This window comes from Chanodichthys erythropterus, chromosome 20 (assembly GCF_024489055.1).
Source record: "Chanodichthys erythropterus isolate Z2021 chromosome 20, ASM2448905v1, whole genome shotgun sequence".
Classification (NCBI taxonomy): domain Eukaryota; kingdom Metazoa; phylum Chordata; class Actinopteri; order Cypriniformes; family Xenocyprididae; genus Chanodichthys; species Chanodichthys erythropterus.
Window position 1 is genome coordinate 4,529,072 of NC_090240.1, and position 22,980 is coordinate 4,552,051.

Sequence of the window (22,980 nt, forward strand, 5' to 3'; positions counted from 1 at the left end):
CCAAGCGAAACGACGTCTTTATTAATCGATAACTGGCCCTGCAATAGGGCTGGGACAATACATCGATGCATCGCGAATCGAGAAATGATTCTGGATCGATTTCCGCGATACATCGAAAAATATCAGAATCGCTGCAGATTTTTTGTATAGCAAATCGAGAATCGAAGTATTGTCCCAGCCCTAGTAGAGACATATAAAATCATTGATAAAAGTTGGAACTGGCCTCGTTAATAAGTTTAAATTTATGAAGGTGGCTTACTCTTTAAACTAGGCAAACATGATGGCAAGGAATGCCAGTGTACACACAAGCAGAGGAAGACACACTCACACCACAAAAGACTATTGACATTTACATTAAACATGCCAAATGACAAGCTGCACGCAAACACAGCACTCCCTTTAACACCTGCCAATACATCAGTCTCTGGTAAGTAAATACAGATTGATGCTCTTAAAGATCTTTGGCCTGTGAGCAGAGGGAGGACAGACAGAGAGCACCCTTTTATTCCTCTCTTGCTGGCACCAGTTCCAGCCGATCATCCGTTTATTTACCTCCGACACACGCTGAGCCGGTCTTTCTCACCATAGAGCACTGCCAGACATTGATCCACTGAGCCAGACGAGAGACACGGATGCCAATGGACACAAAGACTTTTGATGTGGAGAAGGGGTGGGCGAGACGGATGGCATGATATCTGGCCTCTAAATGCAGCCAATAGTTGATAAATTTGCAGATGGAATAGGTAGATCCTGTGCGTGTGGGTCAAAAACGGTGTGTGTAATGCCAGAAGAAGGGGTAAGATGGATAGTTAGTGATAGCGGTAAGGTCAGAATGCTACTGGAAGACAAACCCTGTGAGTAACAGTGAAAGCAAGGCTCGAAATGAAGAGTGAAAATTTTAGTTCGCTAACAGAATCGTTGTTTGCCCTATCAGGTTAGTTCTGTGTTGTTAGACCATATTACATTTGTTGATCATGTGTTTTTGTGCCTTAAACACTGAATACTGTTGTAAAGACTTATTTAAATGTCACTATTAGGTAATGCTAGTTGGTCGACATAGATGAGGTTTTGCTCAATTTTACTGAGCAAATTAATATGTAAAAATGTGAATTAAAAGTTTTTTTTTATGTTTTTGAAAGAAGTCTATTAAAACGGCTGCATTTATTTGATCAAATAAATATAGTAATATTGTGAAATATTATTATAATTTAAAATAACGGTTTTCTATATTGTAAAATGTAATTTATTCCTGTGATCAAAGCTGAATTTTCAGCATCATTACTCCAGTCTTCAGAATCACATGATCCTTCAGAAATCATTCTAATATGATGATTATTATCAATGTTGAAAACAGTTGTGCTGCTTCATATTTTTTGGGAAAGCATGATACATTTTTACAGAATTCTTCAATGAATAGAGTTCAAACGAACAGCATTGATTTTTGTTGTTGTTGTTGTTGCTAAAACTTAATCTAGTAAGGAGCTCTGAATATAAAGATATAGGAAAAAAATGTCTCTAAATAGTAAGACATACAGTCCTTAACATATACGATACAATCCAACAAACCAAACAATAACAGGGTCCCACTTTAGGTGGCCTACTACTATGTACTTACATCAAAAAAATAAGTACAATGTACTTATTGTGTTCATATTGTACTGAAAAACACTTTTGCCGCTATTGAGGTGGGATAGGGTAAGGTTAGGGACATATTTGGTGGTATGGGCAGGTTTAAATGTAGGTTAAGGTGTAAGGGATGGGTCAATAGTGTAATTATAAATGTAATTACAGAAATCAATTACAGATGTAATGACATGCAGGTAATTTTTAAAATATAAGTACAATGTAAAACCATGTATATACACAATAAGTGCATTGTATCAAATCATTAATTTAAATGTAAGTACGTAGTATTAAGGCCACTTAATATAAAGTGGGACCAATAACAGATATGAAACCATGTTTGGTTTATATAAGTGCAACATGTGAAACTGCCTAAACATTATTCACGCTGGACTTTGATATGCAAAATAAATTAAGAGCCAGCCATGTGCATGCAAATGATCAGCTCTCCATTCACACACTACACTGAGAATAATTTGCATTTCACTCACACACACACACACACACACACATATAAATACATGTGCAAATCACATCCAGCAGGAATGTACTGGATCTCAGTATTACGACTAGATTTTGCTTTGTAATAGCAGGAATGATGGTGCATGTTACTCATGCTTTCATGACATAAAGAGGAACATCATCATGTTTATATTGAGAAAGAACTGACAAGGTTCTTTTGAAAGATGATTCCTTTACATTTTGTGTAAGCTACATTTTGACAGCCAACAGAAATGGTAACTTCAGCTGTTTCCAAAAAAACAAGGGTTATATCTGAAGAACCATTAGGTTTTGAATCAAAAGTTCAATTGTGCAAATGCTGTTTTCTCTCTTCACAGCGGTGGATGAAAAAAAAAATGTAGTTCAAAACCACCTTTCAAACCAAACTAAAATTTCAAAGTCACAATTTTTGCTGTTGGGTACAAAGTGAGCACAATATAACCACAATGAAATACAAGAGGCTGTAGCCTATATACTAATCAAGGCAGATATTTACTGAAATGTGAAACAGTTTATCACGAATGTCAGGCTGGGGTAAGTTGTCACAAATGTTTAGAATGTAAATACGTGGTAGTATATATGCTGTTAAAGCATTTTATATTTTAAATAAAGTTATTCTCAGCAGTTTGTGACAACTTACCCCATACCGTGTGACAACATGCCCCACTATAGACAACAGTGTCACAGAGCCTTCAATCATCTTATTTCACCTGGAAGATGTTAAGTTATTTGTTTAGTTAATACTTTAATGTTTTTGTCTACGCATTGTGACTTTCCAAAATAAACCAAAAGCGAGAAAAACCACTGGAGTAAAAAGTGACAACTAGCCCCGGTCTCCTATACAGATAAACGCCTAGCGTCCATGGTTTTGCTCTTACCTGAGCAGACTTGAGAGCGTGTGGGAAGAGCTGTGCCCGCCGCTCCCGATATTCCCGGAAGATCCAGCACCACTCGCAGCGGCCGATCCGGCCGATTGTCTCTTCCCGGACAGCAGCTTCTCAACGGCGGCCAGATTCCCGGTGCGCGCCGCCTCCAGCAGTTCCTGCTCCTTCCCCATCTCACAGCGGCGGAGAAACGATCACACGGCCACACGAATCCACTGCAGCCTCTCCAACGCCGCAACACGCATCCACGCGCGACCCAACGCGCTTTATTCCCGCTCCGGTCCGCTCGGTCCACCAGCGGTGGCTGTGTCAGTATTATTCCCGCTCCAATAGCTGCTGCTCCGGGGAAACTTTCTCTCCCAGCGCCCGCACAAACTTCCTTTGGCACGGCTCGACACGTCACTTCCTAGACGGGTGCGCTCCTTGGTGACGTCGCGATTGCTCCGAATTATGCACAATCATTTAATTACACTAATGACGGTGGAACGGCATTTAGGGAATTGAAATCGATGGATTCCATTATGTGAAACCCTCGTTTGATCACTCATCCTTACATCCTGACATTAGTGGAAGAAGAAACCGTGACAATTAAATCAAGGATTCATGGAAAATAACTTCATTTGACAAATTATCAGCAGAGTTTCTAATAAAATGGATCCTTATGAACAGACTGATTGACTTTAAGAATCCATGATGATTTTTAGATTTAGATTTTTTTTTTTTTTTTCAAAATGCTTTCTTGTTAATTCCTTATGCTAATTTAAGTCATCTTTAATACTTTAGTGTTATATAGCCTATTGATATTTAATTATGTGATGATAAAAGTGAGCACCTGACCCACATCTCACTCATTGTGAATTGAGTGTAGGCTATTGATCCCAAAATATTAAGATTTAATTTATTTTGATGAAGCATTTAAGGATGCTGGAGAACCTGACTCTGGCTTAACATTGCATGCGTCTCAATCATCTCCCTAGTTCGGTAGTCAAGGCACTGATCAGGGGGTCAGCCATATATTCATTTACACGATATACTGATTCACGACCTAGGAAGCTAGGGAGCTGATTGAGATGCAGGAACAGATTCACCACTAGTGTTACATTACAAGTAACGTGAGTTACATAAGTAGATTACTTTTTCAAGTAACTAGTATGTAACGCATTACTTTTAAATTTACAATGAAATATCGAGTAACGCAAGTTTGTTTTCCAATTTATTGACTGTACAGCTCTCCTGTCCCTATGATGAGAGAAATCGGAAGTAAGTATAGAGGCGTTGTGTGCGTTCGATCATCAAAGGGTTATTTCACTTTTGGTGTGAAAGGGACTTGACATTTGCCATATAGAACTTTTATTTATTTATTCATTATAAAATTATTATTAGAATTATTTTAAAACAAACAAGCAAGTCCAGCCCAGGTGAGAAAAAGTAACACAAAAGTAGCATAACGAATTACTTTCGATAGTAACGCAATTAGTTACTTTTTATGAAGCAACGATATTGTAACACATTACTTTTTAAAGTTACTTTCTCCAACACTGTCTAACATAAGATATGGCAGCTGAATTACATTAATGTAGCTTTAAATGGTTTTTTTTCCCCAAAATGTTTTAAATCTTTGATGAATTTAATAGTAGGCCTATTTTTATTCATAAACCAATTTGGTTATCATACATTTATAGATTATAAATTACAAAATTTTAAATACAGATTCACTTCAAATTTCATGCAAAGAGCATCACATAAAAGAAAATAATTATTTCTATAATTTAAAAAATTAACTAACAATTTATGTATTTGTTTTTTTTTGTTGTTGTTGTTTATTTTGTTTGTTTGTTTTGTAAGTAAATGAATTTCAGACACATAAAATCCTGTGGTCTTAAAAGTACAGATTTTATAGATTAAATTCAATGGTGTTTAAAGAGGCGTGGGTGCAAGCCAAATATATTCATTGGATCTAAATAATAATTCTATTTTAACGCATCAATTAATGTGTATATTCTACTCAATAACTCTTAAAATATCATAATCTCTCTCTCTCTCTCCCATCTTTTATTTTATTTTTTTATTTAAAAATATAAAATAAAAAATATTGTCCTCACCATAGGTCATCACGCGCCTTCTGAAGAAATACACAAATGATGTGTCACATGGCATTTGTTACTTATCTCAGCGCTGGTCAGCATTGAGTAATCACAGACGTTTGTGTTTATGTTTTTATTATTATTATTATTATTATTATTATTATTAATTAAAAATGGGGGAAAGGAAGCTTAACCTTGGAAGTAATGGATTTAAACGATCATAATTATTCAACGGCTGTTGTACAAATGTCTCCAAAAGGACAGGAACACGTTTCAGTGGAGGATTCCGCTAACGTTACCTGAGCCTCTGTGCGAGCTGCTTTTCCTACGCAACAGTTAATTATCTAGTAAAGCGCGCCACCCAGTGATTGAATATTTTCGCCGTGGACTCTTATTTTGAAACTGACCGGATATTGTCACGACTGTTGAGGATGAGTTTACTTTGTAGTGTAGACGTAACAAAAACAGTTCTTTGAGAGTGTAGGGAGGGAAACTTCGGCGGACGACGGAAAGGAGTTGGCGCTGTTTGGAGCAGTTCAGGAAGACGGACGCTGGCACAAAGTGGGAAACTGAAGGAAGACGGAGGGCATGAGCTGGTTAGTGAATGGGTCAGGATGGCAGGATCTTGGTATGAGGATGTTGATGATATGGATAGTGAGGAATGGATGGTTGCTGGGGGTGAAAAAGAGAGGGGTAGAGGAAGAAGGCAAGGAGAAGGGGGTAGTGAGAGGATTAATCTAAGTCAAAAAAGGGGGTTGGAGGAGAATTGTGTTGAGGAAAACGAGCGAATGGTGCGGAGGAAGATCGACGATGGAGAATTCAAAGTTATCCTGATGTTTAGGAAAGAAGATGAGCACATACGCTTAAGTCCAATTACACTTACCCAAGAATTAAAAAAGAAGCTAGGTGATATAGATATGGCAAGAATACTTCGAGATGGAAACATTATGTTAAAATGTAAAACAGAGGAACAAAGAAGAAAAGCATTGCTCATTGGAAACGTATGTAAAAAGAAGGTAGCGGACAGAAAAGCAATAAATGGAAGGAAGGGAACGCAAGGTGTAATATGGGGCATTCCAACTGATGAAGACCTGGATAATGTCAAAAAGAACATCCAAGGAGGAAATGTAAAGACTTTAAGGAGATTAAATAAAACAATAAATGGAGAAAGAACTGCAAGCTTGTCTGTTTTAATTGAGTTTCAAGATGATAAACTTCCGGACAGGGTCAAAGCAGGATACATGAGTTATCCAGTCAGAGAATATGTTCCACCACCTCTTAGGTGTTACAAATGCCAAAGGTATGGGCACATTGCTGCAGTGTGTAAAGGTAAACAAAGATGCCCTAAGTGTGGTGGAGAACATAGATATGAAGAGTGTGGAGAAAATGTGAAGGCTAAATGTTGCAACTGTGGTGGGGATCATAATGTAGCGTTTGGAGGATGTGATGTAAGAAAAAGAGCAGTGGAAGTCCAGAAAGTCAAAGTTAAAAACAACATAAGCTATGCAGAGGCAGTGAAAATAATTCAAGGACAAGGGGAAACAAAGGAGAGAACAGGTAATGAAGGAAATGTCTTGGGAGGACAAAGACATTTGAGAGACATTTCTGTGAGTATGGAGAATTTAATTCTGTTTATAGCATATGTCATTAATTGTACGGATCAAGTAAAGCACAAAACAGAGAAAATTAAAGTAATTGTGAGAGGTGCTGAGAAATTTTTGTCAGTTAAACACATGTCATGGGAACAAATCAATAGAAGACTTGAATCAGAAGGTAAGTCGTCCAGCCAGAATGGACAAGGTTAATGCTAATTGTTCAGTGGAATGCAAGAAGTTTAATAGCTAATGGACAGGAATTCAAAGGATTCATTAATGAGTTAGAAGCAAAACCAGAGGTAATTTGCATACAGGAAACTTGGTTAAAACCATCATTAGATTTTATAATTGCAGGTTATGATAGTATTCGGAGAGACCGAGACAATGGTAATGGTGGAGGTTGTGCAATATTTATTAAACAAAATATTCAATATAGGGTAACAGCTAGAGGGAAAGAACTGGAATTTATTGTAATTGAGGTATGGACAGAGGAGGGTAATATTAAAATAGCAAATTATTATAATCCATGTCAGAGATTAACCTTGGGGGAATTTGGAGGAATTATTAATTCATTTAGAGGGTAAAGTTATTTGTTGTGGAGATTTTAATGGTCATAATACATTGTGGGATAATTATAATGATATTAATGGAGAGGTTATAGAAGAATTTATGGATATGAAAAATTTAGTTTGTATTAACAATGGAAATGGTACCAGAATAAATGTTATAAATGGGAAGGAGACAGCGGTGGATATTTCCCTTGTGTCTGAGTCAATAGCAGGGATATGTTGGTGGGAAGTTAAGAAAGAAAGCACGATGGGGAGTGACCATTATCCTATTTTTGTTGAAGTAGGGGCAAGAGTAGAAATTAATGAGATAAATAGATCAGGAGGGTGGGTTTTTGACAAAGCAGATTGGGGTAAATTTGGAGAAGTATGTGAGGGGATAATGGGTGAAATTAATATTAATCAAGAGACAGAGGAGTTAAATCAGTCTATTAGTGGAGCTATAATTGAAGCTGCAGTCCAGTCAATACCAAGGCGCACAGGAAGTAAGAAAAAGAGGATCGTTCCATGGTGGACAGAAGAATGTGGAAGAGTAGTCAAAGAGAGAAACAAAGCATTTAAAAGACTTAAAAGAACACTTAATTTTGGGGACTTAATTTTTTACAGAAAGGCACAAGCATGTGTTAGAAGAACAGTGAAAACAGCAAAAAAAGAATATTGGAGGAGGTTTTGTAATACAGTGGGTAGAGAAACGGATATTGATAAGGTCTGGGGTATGGTAAGGAAAATGAACGGTATTAGAAGAGAGTATAGATATCCAACATTAACAGCTAATGGGAGTACGGCAATTACAGAGAAAGAAAAGGCTGAAATGATTGTGGAAACATTTGTCAAAATTCATAGTTCAGACAATATCAGTGAAGAAGGGAGAAGAGGGCGAGAGGAAACAATATTAAGACACAGAGATTTTAATATAGATTTAGATGTGGATGATGCACTGAATTTACCTTTTTCTATAAGTGAATTAAATAGTGCTCTAAAAACACTAGAGTATCTGCACCAGGTAAAGATCAGGTATGCTATATAATGATGTCTAAATTAAGTGATAGTTCTAAAAATATACTTCTGGAATTATACAACAGGGTGTGGGAGAGTGGGATATTACCTAGCAAATGGAAAGAGGCTATAATAGTACCAATACGTAAAGCAGGGAAGGAAGGAAACAGTCCAAATGATTATAGACCAATAGCTTTGACTTCTCATATTTGTAAGGTTATGGAGAAAATGATTAATAAAAGATTAACATATTACTTGGAAACAAAAGGGTATATTTTAAATTATCAAAGTGGATTTAGGAAGGGAAGAAGTACAATGGATGCTACAGTATGTTTAGAGTATGAATTAAGGAGAGCGCAGATTAATAGGGAAAGTGTAGTGGCTATATTTTTAGACATTGAGAAAGCTTATGATATGATGTGGAGAGAAGGTCTGATAATTAAGTTAAGAAAAGCAGGAGTTAATGGAAAAATGTTAAGATGGATTAAAGATTTTCTATTTGGCAGAACTATTCAAGTCAAAGTTGGGCAAAATTTTTCTAGGACCATGACTGTAGAGAACGGTACACCACAAGGTAGCATAATTAGTCCCTTATTATTTACTGTAATGATTAATGATGTATTCTCAAGTATTGAGAAAGGATTAGGACTCTCCCTTTTTGCGGATGATGGGGCAATTTGGAAACGTGGAAGAAATGTGGATTTCATTGTTAGGAAAATGCAAGCTGCTATATCGGAAGTGGAAAAATGGTCATATCAGTGGGGGTTTAGATTTTCTGTTGAAAAAACAAAAACAGTGATTTTTTCAAAACGGAAAGTTAAAAGTGGGATAAAATTAAAATTATATGGCCAAGATATAGAAAGAGTTTCTTGTTTTAAGTTTTTAGGGGTATGGTTTGATGAGAAACTTACATTTAAAATGCATATTGAGAAAGTTATTGATAAGTGCAAGAAAGTTCAGAATGTTATGAGATGTTTGGTGGGAAAGGACTGGGGGGCTGAAAGGTTGGCATTGAAAAGTATATATACCGGTTTAATGCGATCAGTGCTTGATTATGGTTGTATAGTATTTCAATCTGCTGCTACAAGCAAGTTGAAGGAATTGGACAAAATTCAATATAAGGCATTAAGGTTATTAACAGGGGCTATAAGATCCACTCCTACTGCAGCATTGCAGATTGAAACAGGGGAAATGCCTTTAGAACTTAGGAGAATACAACTGTCACTGAATTATTTGGTCAGTATAAAAGGACATACTATAGATCATCCAGCAAAAGAAGTGATAAAACCATGTTGGGAAAAAGAAAAGGCTGAAATCAAGAGTTTTGGGTGGGTGATACTTAAAGTGGCAGAAGAAATGGAAATAAATGAGATGGCCATTAGTCCAACTGTTCTATGGTCAGTAATTCCTCAGTGGTTATTACCACAGCCCAAAGTGGACATGTCACTGCTGGAGAAGAGGGACAAGGACCAGGGGGGTGGTTATAATGCTCGAATGGTGCAGACATACATTCAAACTCATTACTTTAGTTATGTCTTGATTTATTCAGATGCATCTAAAAATATAGAAAACAGAGTAGGCGTGGCATTCACAGTTATAGATTTTAATGTCAAAGTAAACAAGAGAATCTCTGATAATCTGTCAGTATACACTGGAGAAATGATTGCAATTTTATTGGCACTACAGTGGGTTGAAGAAAATAGACCATTGAGGACACTTATATGTTCTGACTCAAGTTCTTCATTAATGACACTAGAAAGTGGTCAATCTGAGAGCAGATCTGACATATTGATCGAGATCCTTCAAACTTTATACAGGATTCAGATGATGGGTTTAGAAGTATCTTTCTGTTGGGTACCTGCTCATATAGGAGTGAAGGGGAATGAATTGGCAGATGAATGTGCAAAGGAAGCCACAGGAAAATCAGATATAGACATGAAAGTAAATTATAGTAAGACTGAGATGAAGTGTTTAATTAAACAACATGTGAAAAATAGATGGCAGAAACAATGGGAAGAAGAAAGAACAGGAAGATGGTTTTATAACATCCAAAGAATTGTTGGTAAAGGAAGAATAACAAGGAGAAATAGAAAGGAAGAATCAATTATATCTAGACTTAGATTTGGACATACAGCACTTAACAGTACTCTAAATAAAATAGGGAAACATCAGACAGGTGCATGTGAGTATTGTAATCAAGAAGAAACAGTGGAACATGTTATAATGAAATGTCCAAAATATAATAGTGAAAGGAGAGTATTGATATCTAATTTGAAAAGAATTAAGATGAATTTTAATTTGACAGATTTTTTGCAAAGGAACTCGCATGAGGAGTGTATTGATTTTTTAATACTATATTTGAAAATGACTGATTTAGATAAAAGATTATAAGAGTTTTAGAAGGTAGGCCTAATAGGTAAAGGTCCTTGCGTTCCTGGTCCACACTCCTAACCAGCAGGTGGCGGTAATGCACCTTGAAGTTGTTTGCCAACCGCCAAAAAAAATCAAGAAGAAGAAGAAGAAGAACAGTTCTTTGATTCAGTGTGTTTATAAAACTATTATCAACGCGGCTGTCGGTCTGAGGTATGCTATTAGCGAAAGTCTGTGTTTATGTCTATTGTTTATACAAATATCTTTTTCTTGTCTAAAATGTTTTAGATTCAGCCCCAGTCTAAAGTAAATCTATGCATAAAGAAACTTAACATGGTTATCACGTTGTCTTATAGTACCATGTTATAAATAAATGTCATCATAGGTAGGCTATGTTATAATAATAATCATTATCATCATCATTCGGTACCATGGTATATATCAAAACACCATGCAATCGCAACAGCGGATAAATTGAGCAAGTCTTTTCATTATTATGATTATTATTCTGTAACTTAATTACTTAACCTCAGCTGACCTTTATCTGTCAGCCAAAGCATGGCAGACCCGGCCCGTGTTAAAACTGAAGCGGGGTTCGGCGAGGCGAGCACGCCCGCGGAGAGACCCAAGCAGGGCGAGGGGTCCGGTGACGGTCCGGTGAGCGGCAGTTCCGCCTCTGAACCCGCTGCAGGCCAGACCAGTATGAAAGAGGAGGGTAAAGCGGTGAGTCCATTTGTCATTCATTAAGACTAGAAATTATTTAGAAATGTATTCGTGGGTTATTTGATTGCTATTTCAGAGGTCTGAAGACGCTGCTGCTGGTGAAGAAGAGGAAGAGGGTTCTTCATCTCTTCACCCCCCTCCTGCTAAAAAACTTAAAGTGGAGCATGACAAGAAAAAGGAGAAACGGCAAAAAGTTGATGAAGATGAAATACAAAAGATGCAGTAAGCTTATTTGTGTTCATGTCATGTCACTTGTTTATGGTTTGTTTGCATCATTCTATATCAGGGTGCAAACCTCATTTTTGTTCCTCAGGGTTTTAGTATCGTCATTTTCTGAAGAACAGCTGAATCGCTATGAGATGTACAGACGCTCGGCTTTCCCAAAGGCAGCTATTAAAAGAGTAAGTGGAGCAGCTAGTAAATGTGTACAAGATTTCTTTTGTAATCAATCATGATCTGATTTATAGATTAAATTAAAGACATTTTTTGATTTATATCTATATATACATACACACACACACACACACACACACACACACACACACACAAACACAAAAACACCCTTGATAAATATGATCAAAGATGACTGTAAAAATAAATCTGCATTGTGCATTGTTTATTATGTTATCTTTAATTCATAACGTTAGCAAAAGTCTAATCTTTCAGTGAAGGAAAAGAATTGCAAATGTAGGGAAAATCACATTATGAAATAAATGTTTTTCTTCAAAACACGTTTGCCACAATTATTGGCACCCTTTGATGCAATACTTTTTGCAACCTCCTTTTGCCAAGATAACAGCTCTGAGTCTTTACTTATAATGCCTGATGAGTTTGGAGAACATTCCTTCACACAGAATCTCTACAGATCCTTCAGATTCCCAGCTCCATGTTGGTAGTTCTTCTCTTCAGTTCACGCCACTCATTTAGGGTTCAGGTCAGGGGACCGGGATGGCCATGGCAGAAGCTTCATTTTGTGCTCAGTGACACATTTTTTGTGTTGGTTTTGATGTTTGTTTTGAATCATTGTTCTGATGGAAGATCCAACCACGGCCCATTATTGGATTTCTAGCAGAACCAATCAGGTTTAGATTTTTTATCTGTTGGTATTTGATAGAATCCTTGATACCATGTATCTGAACAAGATGTCCAGGACCTCCAGCAGAAAAACAGGCCCACAACATTAAAGATCCAGCAGTATATTTAACCGTGGGCATGAGGTACTTTTTATCCATGTGTGCACCAAACCCGTCTGGTGGGTTTGCTACCAAAAAGCTTTTTTATTTTTTTATTTCATCTGACCATAGAAGCCGGTCCCGTTTGAAGTTCCAGTCTTGTCTGACAGCTGAATATGCTGGAGATTGTTTCTGGATGAGAGGTTGAAACCCTTCTAAACAACTTGTGGGGATGTAGGTGCTTTTTGAAAAAAATGTTTAGGCTTTCTGAGACTCAAGACTCAACTAATCTCTGCAATTCTCCAGCTGTGTTCATTGGAGAGTCTTTGGCCACTCAAACTTTCCTCCTCACCGTGCATTAGGACAATTTAGAAATGCATCCTCTTCCAGGCAGATTTGTAACCTCTTTAGTTGATTGGAACTTCTTAATTATTGCCCCGATAGTGGAAATGGGGATTTTTCAATGCTTTAGCTATTTTCTTACAGCCACTTTCTGTTTTGTGAAGCTCAACAATCTTTTGCTGCATATCAGAACTATATTCTTTGGTTTTACTCATTGTGATGAATGATTAAGGGAATTTGGCCTTTTTGTTTATACTCCTGTGGAACAGGAAATCATGGCTGGACAGTTTCATGTTCATGATCACCCTGGTGTGCTAAAAATTTTTAAATATGAATGGGAATATATTTCAAATTTTTTCTTTCAATGAAAGTTTAGGATAAGCAATGCAGATTTATTTTTACAGTCATCTTTGATCATATTTACCAAGTGTACCAACAATTTTGTCCATGTCTATATAATGTTGTACTGGGTAAACTAAAACTGTTCTGTTTTTTTTATGAGGGGGGGGTAATCTATACAGGATTTACCCTATTATACTTTATCAACACGAATTGATAGGTGAAACAACAAACTGCCACCCACAAATAGTCTATAAACAAAGCATCCGGCTGTCTTTGAGTTCACATGAACAACGGTTAAAGTTATAAGTTAAAATAACACATTGTCATAAATAAACCCCCCCCCCCCCCCCCCCCATTAGGATGCTTTAGGTTTGGTTCCAAATTATGATCAAATAAAATCCTATGTAAACAATACAATGCATACAAAATTCTGTAAACATCTATTTACATCCAAGTATCTCGCCAACACACACACATACACACATATATGAAAGTTGTTGAAAAGGATTGTTCCTGTCTTCCAGCTAATTCAGTCCATCACAGGATCATCTGTCTCTCAAAATGTGGTCATCGCCATGTCTGGAATTGCAAAGGTGTTTGCTGGGGAGATTGTTGAGGAAGGTTGGTACGACACTCTGAAATATGATTCAACTAGAGTAAGCCTCGATGATTGTCTCTATGATGTTTTTGTTTTTTTTCCTTTCACTCCAGCTCTTGACGTGTGTGAGAAGTGGGGAGACACACCACCTCTGCAACCCAAACACATGAGAGAAGCTGTCAGGAGATTGAAGAGCCGAGAGCAAATTCCCAACACCAAACACAAACACATCCTCTTCCACTGAGCTTGAGTCCCTCTTCAGAGAAAAAGTCTTTTTGGATAAGCAGAGGAAAATTGGATGTCCATTTTGATTTTGATGAGCATATGTCTTTTTCCAGATATTGGAAGTTACTGTTGTTTTGTTCATGAGGTCTACAGTAGAGGTTGTAGTAATACTTCTTCTTACTTTATCCACAGTCTGTCCTATGGAACAAGCAGCTGAATTACAAAAACAATAACAACAATAAATTCATGTTAATGAAGAATTTTAGGACAGTAAATATTGAACAGTTCCTTGTTATGACTCAAGTCTCTACATCATAGAAATATTTGTGCACTCTAATTTTTTTTAAAAATATTTTGTAATGTTTTTTTGTTTTGAAAATTTTGTTAATATGAGCAGTCATTTTATGTGTGTGGAAATGTTAAAAATGTTGTCTTTTGACTTGAATGGAAAATTAAATATTTTGACGTAACATAGTTTTCTTTTCAGATTTCAGTTTCAGTACAGCTCAAAGCACATATGGGACTATAATCATACAAAAGTACATAACAGCCAGATTTCAAGAGGAAAACCTTGAATCCCCACATTATCTTTTCTGTTATATGGTCTTCTGAATTATAATATTTGTCATTTTAAAGAACATGATATTTTAATAGTCTGTGCATATAAATTAAAAGGTTTATTAATTAATACATAAACACAGAAAAATGTTTCTCAATTGTAGAGACTGTAGCCCATCCTCCAAAAACATCTGTTGTGATAATATTCCCTATTGTGATCTATATCCAAGTGAACAAGACAGGATGTAGAAAAATGCAAAAAAAATAAAATAAAAATTGTGATACAGACATTTATAAATCTGCGCAAAATACTGAAGTGAACAAATCTGTACATACTGTATGCCAGTCTACTGGGCTAACTCTCAGTCTGGAAGATCTTCAATAAGGATTACAATCAAAACAGTTCAGTAAGTGTTTAAGAAATATTTTAATATAAACAGTTCAGTAAGTTTTTAAGAAACATTTTAATATATGACAAATTTCCATTAAAAATTAATTAAATAATCTTTATATAGTGTCATGTTTAATTTATTTATTTTATCATAACATTTGAATGTCTGAAAATTTTGCCCAGATTTACAGTGTGGTTACAGCTAGTTGCTAAAAGTCAGAGCAAATCTGCAAGATTTTACATGAAGTTGTGTATGTAAGCCGGGCACAGACTTTAGATTTTAGAACACATTGTTTTCATTTGTCATCCATCTCCTATAACGAGGCACATGTTTCTGTGTGAGCTTGTTGTTTTCAGAATGACTTGAAAGTCTGGTAGTGTTTGATCCTCAGTCGTTTAGTGCAGTGGTTCCCAAACCTGGACCCCCAGCCCTGCACATTTTGTATGTCTCAACATTTATGACACACCCATTTCAGGTTTTGCTATCTCTACTAATTAGCACATGAGTTGAATCAGGTGTGATATGCGAGGGAGACATACAAAGGCTGCGTCCGAAAACTGGAAAATGCTGCCTTTGGAGGACACATTTCAAGGTAGGAAGGCATCAAGGCACGGCTGAATTCAATCTTAGCTTCACTTCCTGTTTCCTGAGATACCTTCATCTGAACGATTTTTGAAGGCAACATAGATGTATCCTTTGCTGCTTTTGGTATCCCACAATCCAATGCATTCCTTTCGTGACAGTTGAGCTAGAAAAATAAAGATGGTGTCCGAAAGTTGCATTTGCTGGTCAGTTTGTGTGTAAATGTATGTTTTTGACCCAACATTTTCCACTTTTGATGTCATTTCTACTGAGAAATTACTGTAGTAATATTTGTTTAGTTCTCACGACAGCACGTGCTATTTTGCTATGGATCATTAAACGGTTACACTGCCTCAGAAGTTTCGTGAGGTGCCTTCATGCACAAACGCTGCCTTACAAGTCATTGCCTGATAAGGCATCAAGGTATCAAGTCAGCTGCCTAGGTTTTCGGATGCAGCCATCATGTGCAGGGCTGGGGGTCCTCCAGGACAGGTTTTGGAACCACTGGTTTAATGTATGATGCTCTGTTTTTCAAAGTCGGCAAGTGTGGTGCCTAGTGTTTTAAAATCTGATCAGATGTGTTGTGTTTTACCCTTTGGGGTCTGAGGATTTTTGGGGCTTTTCAGAAGTTTTGACATGCCCTGACATTTGTGCTTTTTTTTAGCTGCTTATAAACATATGAATGGCAACAATGTCATTACACTGTATTCAGCATAATGTGAAAAAAAAAAAAAAATTGTCACTGAAATAAGGCCACAAATCAAATACTAAATATTTGTCCACAAGACTTATGGGTATATAAACAACATTAAAAACGTGATTTTCACCACAGGGATCTTTAATAATATAAATGAGAGCCAAAGGCGTATTTTGAGTACACAGTTATACCTGGAAATAAATCCTGTTCAAAGATATGTGAACATCACATACCTGGTATTCCAAGGTGTTTGGTGTTTCTATGCACTGGAGGGAAGAAGGAAAAAAAAAAAAAAAAAATCCTGCTTCCTGCTTCCATTTCATATGGGTGCAGTCCAATATGGGCAAATATCTGGTCACTATGATTCTCAAAGCTGTGAGATAAGAAAAAACCCTCTGTGAGCATTCTGATAACAGGATTGTATCAATTATTGTATTAACGTTAATATAATGTCCACTCTTAACAGAAAACATTATTTTTGTGATCTGTGAAAAAAAAAAAAAAAAAAAAATCTGTGAAGAAAACTTTGTATAGACCTATTATATACAGTACCGGTCAAAGGATTGGACACATTACTTTTTTAATGTTTTTGAAAGAAGTCTCATGCTCATCAAACCTGCATTTATTTGATCAAAAATACAGAAATACAGCAATATTGTGAAATATTATTACAATTTTAAATAATGGTTTTCTATTTTAATATACTTTAAAATATAATTTATTTCTGTGATGCAAGCTGAATTTTCATCATTCATTGCGAACAAAAGCTTCATTGATGTGGCACTATATAGGCTATTTCACAGTAAACCCTTCGTAATCTATCCAAAACAGGCCAAAGAAATATTGTCTAAACATTTATATTGCTATGACATTTTATGTATCTTATTTGTTATATTATAAATATATAACAATTTATATAGCCTATAAATGTTAATGTGCAGTTTAATACATTGCCAACACATTTTATTTCAGTATTTATTACATATTTCAGTCGATTTAACTCATCTCAGTATATATATTTTTTTTGGAAAAGCCAATAAATCATGTTTATTTATGTAAGTTATGTGTAGTAGCTTAAACAAAACCACATATATGCCCGATTCATTCACACAGAGACACACCGAACATGCAAGATTCATATTTAAACAGTCTTTTTGTGGTTTAATATTCACAGACATTAGTCTATATCATGATTATAATAAAGACTTTAGGAATAAAAATACTTACCATTCACAGTCCTCGGCTTTGGACTTTTGGTTTTGGATCCTCGAAATTAAATTGAAACCAGTCACGCTCTTCCTCTGAGGTAAATCCTTTTAGAATTATTATTCACTGATATCAAAATGATGAAAAGTACATGAATCTGACTAGGCTTGATGCATTATTTCGAGCTGATATGGGCTTGACTGATTGCGTGGAGCCATGGATCGCCTCAGAATTTGCGTTTGAATGCTGCACTCTGTCCAATGGTGTGGCCGCATTAGGGGATAATGAGGTGACTCACAAAAGACTGACATCTCTCTCTTTACAAACAGATTATGTAAACAGAGAATAGTTGTTTTCGATTTGACTTGCATTAATTAAAAGCTGACATTTCAACATTTCTTTAGACATATGTCTCATGTTTGTGTGTGTGTGTACATATATATATATATATATATATAATATATTATAGGGCTGTTGATTTAACTTGTTAATTAGATTAATTAGTTACGGTAAAAAAAAAAAAAATGCGTTAAAATATATAATGCAATTATCACAATTATCCAACTATGTGTAGCAAGTGGCTCGTTTGTAGTGACTACGCCACCCCGAAATAACGGGGAAATAACCAAAGACTCAAAACATCCAAAAACGTTTCACTTAGAAGAGACAAAAGGTGTTAGTTTCCGTCAAACAAATATTCTTTTATTAAAGCTAAAATAGTTTACAAACAATAGATTTAAAACCAAAAATTAATACCATTAAATTATTTTGGTCAAATGAAAGAAAGAAAAAAAAAAAAGGAAAATTAACAATCATCCTTTATGAAAAGCAAGCTAGTATGGCCCACCCAGTGCACAAAAGAAATCCTGCCAAAATCACATCCATAAAATTAACTGCAAATGATGACCAGAAATAGTGAAACAACAATAATGACAACCCTTATTTAAGTGAAGCCTGTGCAACCCAAAACCAGCCCGCTTCCAGGAAACACTCATCTCCTGCAATAATACAAAAGAAAAAAAAGAAAAAAAAAGAAAAATCACATTAGAAAACTGTCACATGTATCCTCTGTCTTGTGTTTTTGGTTCAGACCTGGGGCCTGTTTCAGAAAGGAGGTTTTCAGAAAACTCTGCGTATGTTAAACCTGAAATGAGGGAAACTCTGGGTTTTCTGTTTCACAATGGGAGGTTTGTCAAACCCGAGAAAGCAGGGTAAGTCAAGCCTGTTATTGAAAGAGAGGTAACTTATACTCAGAGTCAGTTACCATGGTAACTTACTCTGTGAACCAAACCTGGTCGGGAGCCGGTTTTCTTTGGTAAACCCAAAGTTTCCTTCGGTCTCCTCCCCCTTTTTAAAGTGCAAGTGATGTTTAAGTAGTTCATTCATTCGTTTACGCTGCAATATTTTTTTTGTCCTATTTCAAGTACAAATATCTAAAAATTCTTAAATTAAGATGGATTTTCTATATAAGAAAATGATAGGCTATAAGATATTTAGTCGTGTTTCCTGGGGGGTGGGGGGTTGATCTAAATTAAGTGTTTTTTACTTATCAATATCTGGCAGTGTGGTAATAAAAAAAATCTTAATGCAAACGGAAAGCAAGATTATTCGGAGTGTCTATTACGAAGTGCAAAGTTACAGTAGACCCACCAACGTCACACTCGGTGAAAAACATTGCTTATGAATAATGGCTTCAGTGGTGTAAGCAGTAGAGTATTGGATGCGGAGAATTAACTTGTGATGCGATTGACCAGGTTTGAGTCTTCCCTCTGGCGAGCTTGCTATTCTTCCTTTTCCCATCACATCAGAAAGGCATTTATTTGCAATAAAAATTAAGAAAATGTTCTAAAAGCGTAAGTAAATTGCCTAACGAGTGTTTAATAACGATAATTGCTTATTATTGCATCCTGTTAATTTTATGCATATTATTAAAATAAAAAAATAAAAAAAAAATATTTATCTTCTTTTTTTGCATGTGGGATACCATGAAAATGAATATTAGTTCAATAACTTACCATTCTACCAGATTTCACCTTTGATACTATAACAGTGATAAGAATTAAACTTGCATTGACTCAGAAGTATGCAAATGTCCTTTTGTCACGTGCTGTTGCCAGAGTGAATCGTAATATCGGAGCTCCTTTGATGATGGCTTTTTATATTCGTGGTGCACGCGCTTAACTCTGAGTTAACCTACTTAGAGTCGATTGAACTAACTCAATTCAGCTGTTCTGAAACAGAAAACTCAGTTTCCCATCTTCATGAACCACCTGCTGACATTGGCATTGTGATCGAGGGAGATAAAGTTTTGAATCAACTCACTTCAGTCACATCAGCTTGTGCCCTGCTTCTGGGTATGATATACATCAACCTATAATGGTTTATATTAAATAGTCATAAATTTGAATTCAGCGTGTTTTAACTTAAACCTTTTTTTAAATTATATTTCAAGTTGCACTTCTTTTTGTAGTACATTGTAACAGTCACATTTCCAAATATTTATGACCCACCACCTTCTGTCAGTCATACACCACTACTGATCATGTTTAAGATCATTGTGCAGTTCTAACTTCCTGTTTGTTTTTGTTTTCTTTAGATACCTTACAACAAGTGAGGCCTGGAAAAAAGGGAGGCCTCAAAGTTTGTATTTTCTGTTTCTGCAAAACTGGCTTCGTTATGCTCCTGATCAGCTTGTGGGCATTGCTCGTGGTGGAAATCCCTGAGTTCGTCATAGTATCAATTTAATTAATAAGGACATACTTTTTGCATTAGAAGAGTAGCTTCAATCCTTGAAAAGCTTCAAGTCCTAAACAGTGAACTGTGTGGTAGTGTTTCAGTCTGTAGTACTGGGTTTCTGTCTTCATTGGTGAGTTTCCATGTGTATTTACTTACATTTTAGAGATGCAGGTTGCATTTATATTCACGGCTTTCCAGGCTCTTTTTCCAAAGACTAAAATGCATGTTTGAGCTGTTTTAACTGAAAGTAACTTGCACTGACAAATTGTTTCACAGGAGTATAAACATGAGGAAACACAAAGGCCAAATTCCCTTAATCATTCATCACAATGAGAAAAACCAAAGAATATAGTTTTTGATGTGCAGCAAAAGATTGTTGAGCTTCACAAAATAGAAAGTAGCTGTAAGAAAATAGCTAAATAATTGAAAATCCCCATTTCCACTATCAGGGCAATAATTAATAAGTTCCAATTAACTAAAGGGGCCCTATCTTGCACCCAGCGCAATTGACTTTGTACACCGACGCATGTGTCATTCCTATTTTGCACCCGCGCAAAGCGAGCTTTTCCCTCCACTGAAGCACGTCGCTAAACTAGTGAATGAACTTGCGCTCTCTGGGCGGTTCAGCGCAAAAAAGGAGGCGTGTTCCGGCGCAAACAATCCCTGGTGCTATTTTGCTGTTCCATTAAACAATTGCGCCACTGACCAGAAAAAAACCTAGTCTAAAGTCAGTGGCGCGTTGCGCGTTGTTCATTATGCTATTTTAAGGGCGCATGCTTGACCATAATGTATAGCGTGCACAACGCGCATACACTTTGCTCATGTAATCTACACAGATGCAACAGTTATTTTTGCAAATCATAAATTACACTAAAAAATATTAACACATGAGATGACGGAAATGTGCCACGAAGATGTGAAAAAATAGGCATAAATCTAGCTTACAAATTATTCAGGCTAATTGTAGTAATTAAGGATCAGACCTGTTTGCCCAATAGTGGCAAGACATATATGTATATAAGGACATCTGACAAATTGGTTTGTCCGTCAAGAACCAGGAAAAAAAATCGACTGAAAAACCTGAAAGACTGAAAAAAAAAGACTGTGAAATCACCTTTACCATAATGTAAGTACATTAAAAACCTTAGTCTTCAACTTACCTGTTAAGTTGAGCTTGCTCATATTTTTTTCTTTTGCACAGTGAGATGGAGTATGTCTTGGGACAACGAATTAGACGCCGGAGGGAGAGGGTATACCGGCCCAGACAGACCTATCTCTCCCTCAGTGAGGAGGAATGCATAAGAAAGCTACGCCTGACCCGACAGGCTGTGACAGACATCTGCCATCTCCTGGCAGATGAGTTGGGGACTGATGCACAATGTCCCTATGCCTTCCCCGTGGCAGTAAAGGTTACAGCGGCATTGCATTTCTATGCATCTGGGTCGTTCCAGCACCCCCTTAGCTCCATTGGAGGCATTTCACAATCTGCCATAAGTTCGGCTATACATGCACTTACATCAGGTCTAGTCCGACATGCTGGGGAATACATCAAATTCCCCGTCACACCTGACCACCAGGAAAGAGCAAAGCAGGCATTTTGTGCGAAGTATGGGTTCCCTGGTGTCCTTGGTGTTATAGACTGCACCCATGTGCAGCTACGTGCCCCATCAGAAAATGCACTTGTATACATCAACCGCAAGGGAACCTATTCAATCAACGTACAAGTCATTTGCAATGCTTATAGTAAAATCACCCATGTCTTTGCAAATTATCCTGGCTCGAGCCACGACTCATTCATACTGGCAAACTCTACCATTCCTGCCATCTTCGAGGGGAATCCCCCGTTGGATGGGTGGCTGTTAGGGGACAACGGGTATCCGTTAAAGACATGGCTGATGACACCATATTTGATGCCAGCAACAATTTGTGAAATGCAGTTTAATAGAAAACACAAACAAACACGCTGTGTAATTGAACAAACGTTCGGCATACTGAAAATGCGCTTCAGGTGTTTGGATAGATCAGGAGGCACTTTACAGTACAGTCCTCAAAAGGTCGCAGCATTCTTTGTGGCGTGTTGTGTTTTACACAACATTTCCATAAATCAAGGTTGTGTTGTTGACATAGATGAGGAAATATTAGAGGACTTAAGGAGACGTGATGGTGAACTGCATATGCCGATGCCACTTAACCCAAATGCCCCAGCAGCAGCACGGGAGAGGAGAGCTTATTTGACAGAAGAACTGCTGCATCGTCTATAGTGAGGTAAGCAAATTTATCTCGGTCTAATGTTATACTACACTGCAAAAATATAACCATACTCGTGATTCAGAGAGAACGAGTCCAAAACATTCAAAAGTATTTATTTGTGAAATTTCTTTGTATTTTGTCAAAAGAAAAATCAATAGCAAACAGTAATTGATAAAAAAAAATACAAATGGAAAATGAGGTTAAAAATATTTAAACAGAAAAAGTTTATTTCTTTTTCCCTCCTCTGGTAGTTTTGCGACGCGCGCCACGGCGGGATTGGACACCTGAGGGTCCGGGAATGGCATTGCGAGATGTGCGCCTGGTGGAACGGGTGGATGGAGATGGAGTGGGGGAAAGAGGAAGAGGCACAACAGGAGGTGGTGGTGCGCTTGAAGGGCCACGCTCCATGGCTGCAGCAATCCTCTCCAGGCTTGAGGAGATGCGCCCGAGAGGCCGCAGCAACATCGCCATCCAATCAAGACGGCCATTCACACTTTGCCGCATCCCAGACAGCTCCCGCTCCAGCATTTCAAATCCG

At 36.9% G+C, this 22,980-nt stretch overlaps 3 protein-coding genes across 8 annotated transcripts in view; 2 read left to right on the plus strand and 1 right to left on the minus strand.

The window, feature by feature from the left end:
• The window catches only part of LOC137009561 (ankyrin repeat and SAM domain-containing protein 1A-like), a 140,301-nt gene extending 136,748 nt beyond the window's left edge, over nt 1-3,553 (minus strand). For 4 of the 6 annotated variants that reach the window (XM_067371882.1, XM_067371883.1, XM_067371885.1 and 1 more), the window contains exon 1: nt 3,003-3,553. In XM_067371882.1, the coding sequence (XP_067227983.1) occupies nt 3,003-3,181 (179 nt within the window). In that variant the 5' untranslated portion in view covers nt 3,182-3,553. The remainder of the gene's footprint in view (nt 1-3,002) is intronic. The other 2 variants (XM_067371880.1, XM_067371881.1) reach the window with 1 other exon arrangement.
• Nucleotides 3,554-5,498: 1,945 nt separating this feature from the next.
• Nucleotides 5,499-14,902, plus strand: taf11 (TAF11 RNA polymerase II, TATA box binding protein (TBP)-associated factor). Its single transcript, XM_067371095.1, has 7 exons — nt 5,499-5,555; nt 10,774-10,832; nt 11,171-11,342; nt 11,419-11,564; nt 11,656-11,743; nt 13,723-13,819; nt 13,910-14,902. The coding sequence occupies exons 3-7, from the start codon at nt 11,178-11,180 to the stop codon at nt 14,038-14,040; spliced, it is 627 nt and encodes a 208-aa protein (XP_067227196.1). The 5' UTR covers nt 5,499-5,555; nt 10,774-10,832; nt 11,171-11,177; the 3' UTR covers nt 14,041-14,902.
• A 6,495-nt stretch (nt 14,903-21,397) lies between these two features.
• LOC137009739 (putative nuclease HARBI1) lies at nt 21,398-22,453 on the plus strand. Its single transcript, XM_067372199.1, has one exon. The coding sequence runs from the start codon at nt 21,398-21,400 to the stop codon at nt 22,451-22,453; it is 1,056 nt and encodes a 351-aa protein (XP_067228300.1).
• The last annotated feature ends 527 nt before the right edge of the window (nt 22,454-22,980 follow it).

Excerpts from the sequence above, each read along its gene's own strand:
- taf11 (XM_067371095.1), top strand. The coding sequence starts at position 11,178 with ATGGCAGACCCGGCCCGTGTTAAAACTGAAGCGGGGTTCGGCGAGGCG. Across the intron at positions 11,343-11,418 it reads TGAAAGAGGAGGGTAAAGCG|AGGTCTGAAGACGCTGCTGC; the intron begins GTGAGTCCATTT and ends TTGCTATTTCAG. Across the intron at positions 11,565-11,655 it reads GATGAAATACAAAAGATGCA|GGTTTTAGTATCGTCATTTT; the intron begins GTAAGCTTATTT and ends TTTGTTCCTCAG.
- LOC137009739 (XM_067372199.1), top strand. The coding sequence starts at position 21,398 with ATGGAGTATGTCTTGGGACAACGAATTAGACGCCGGAGGGAGAGGGTA.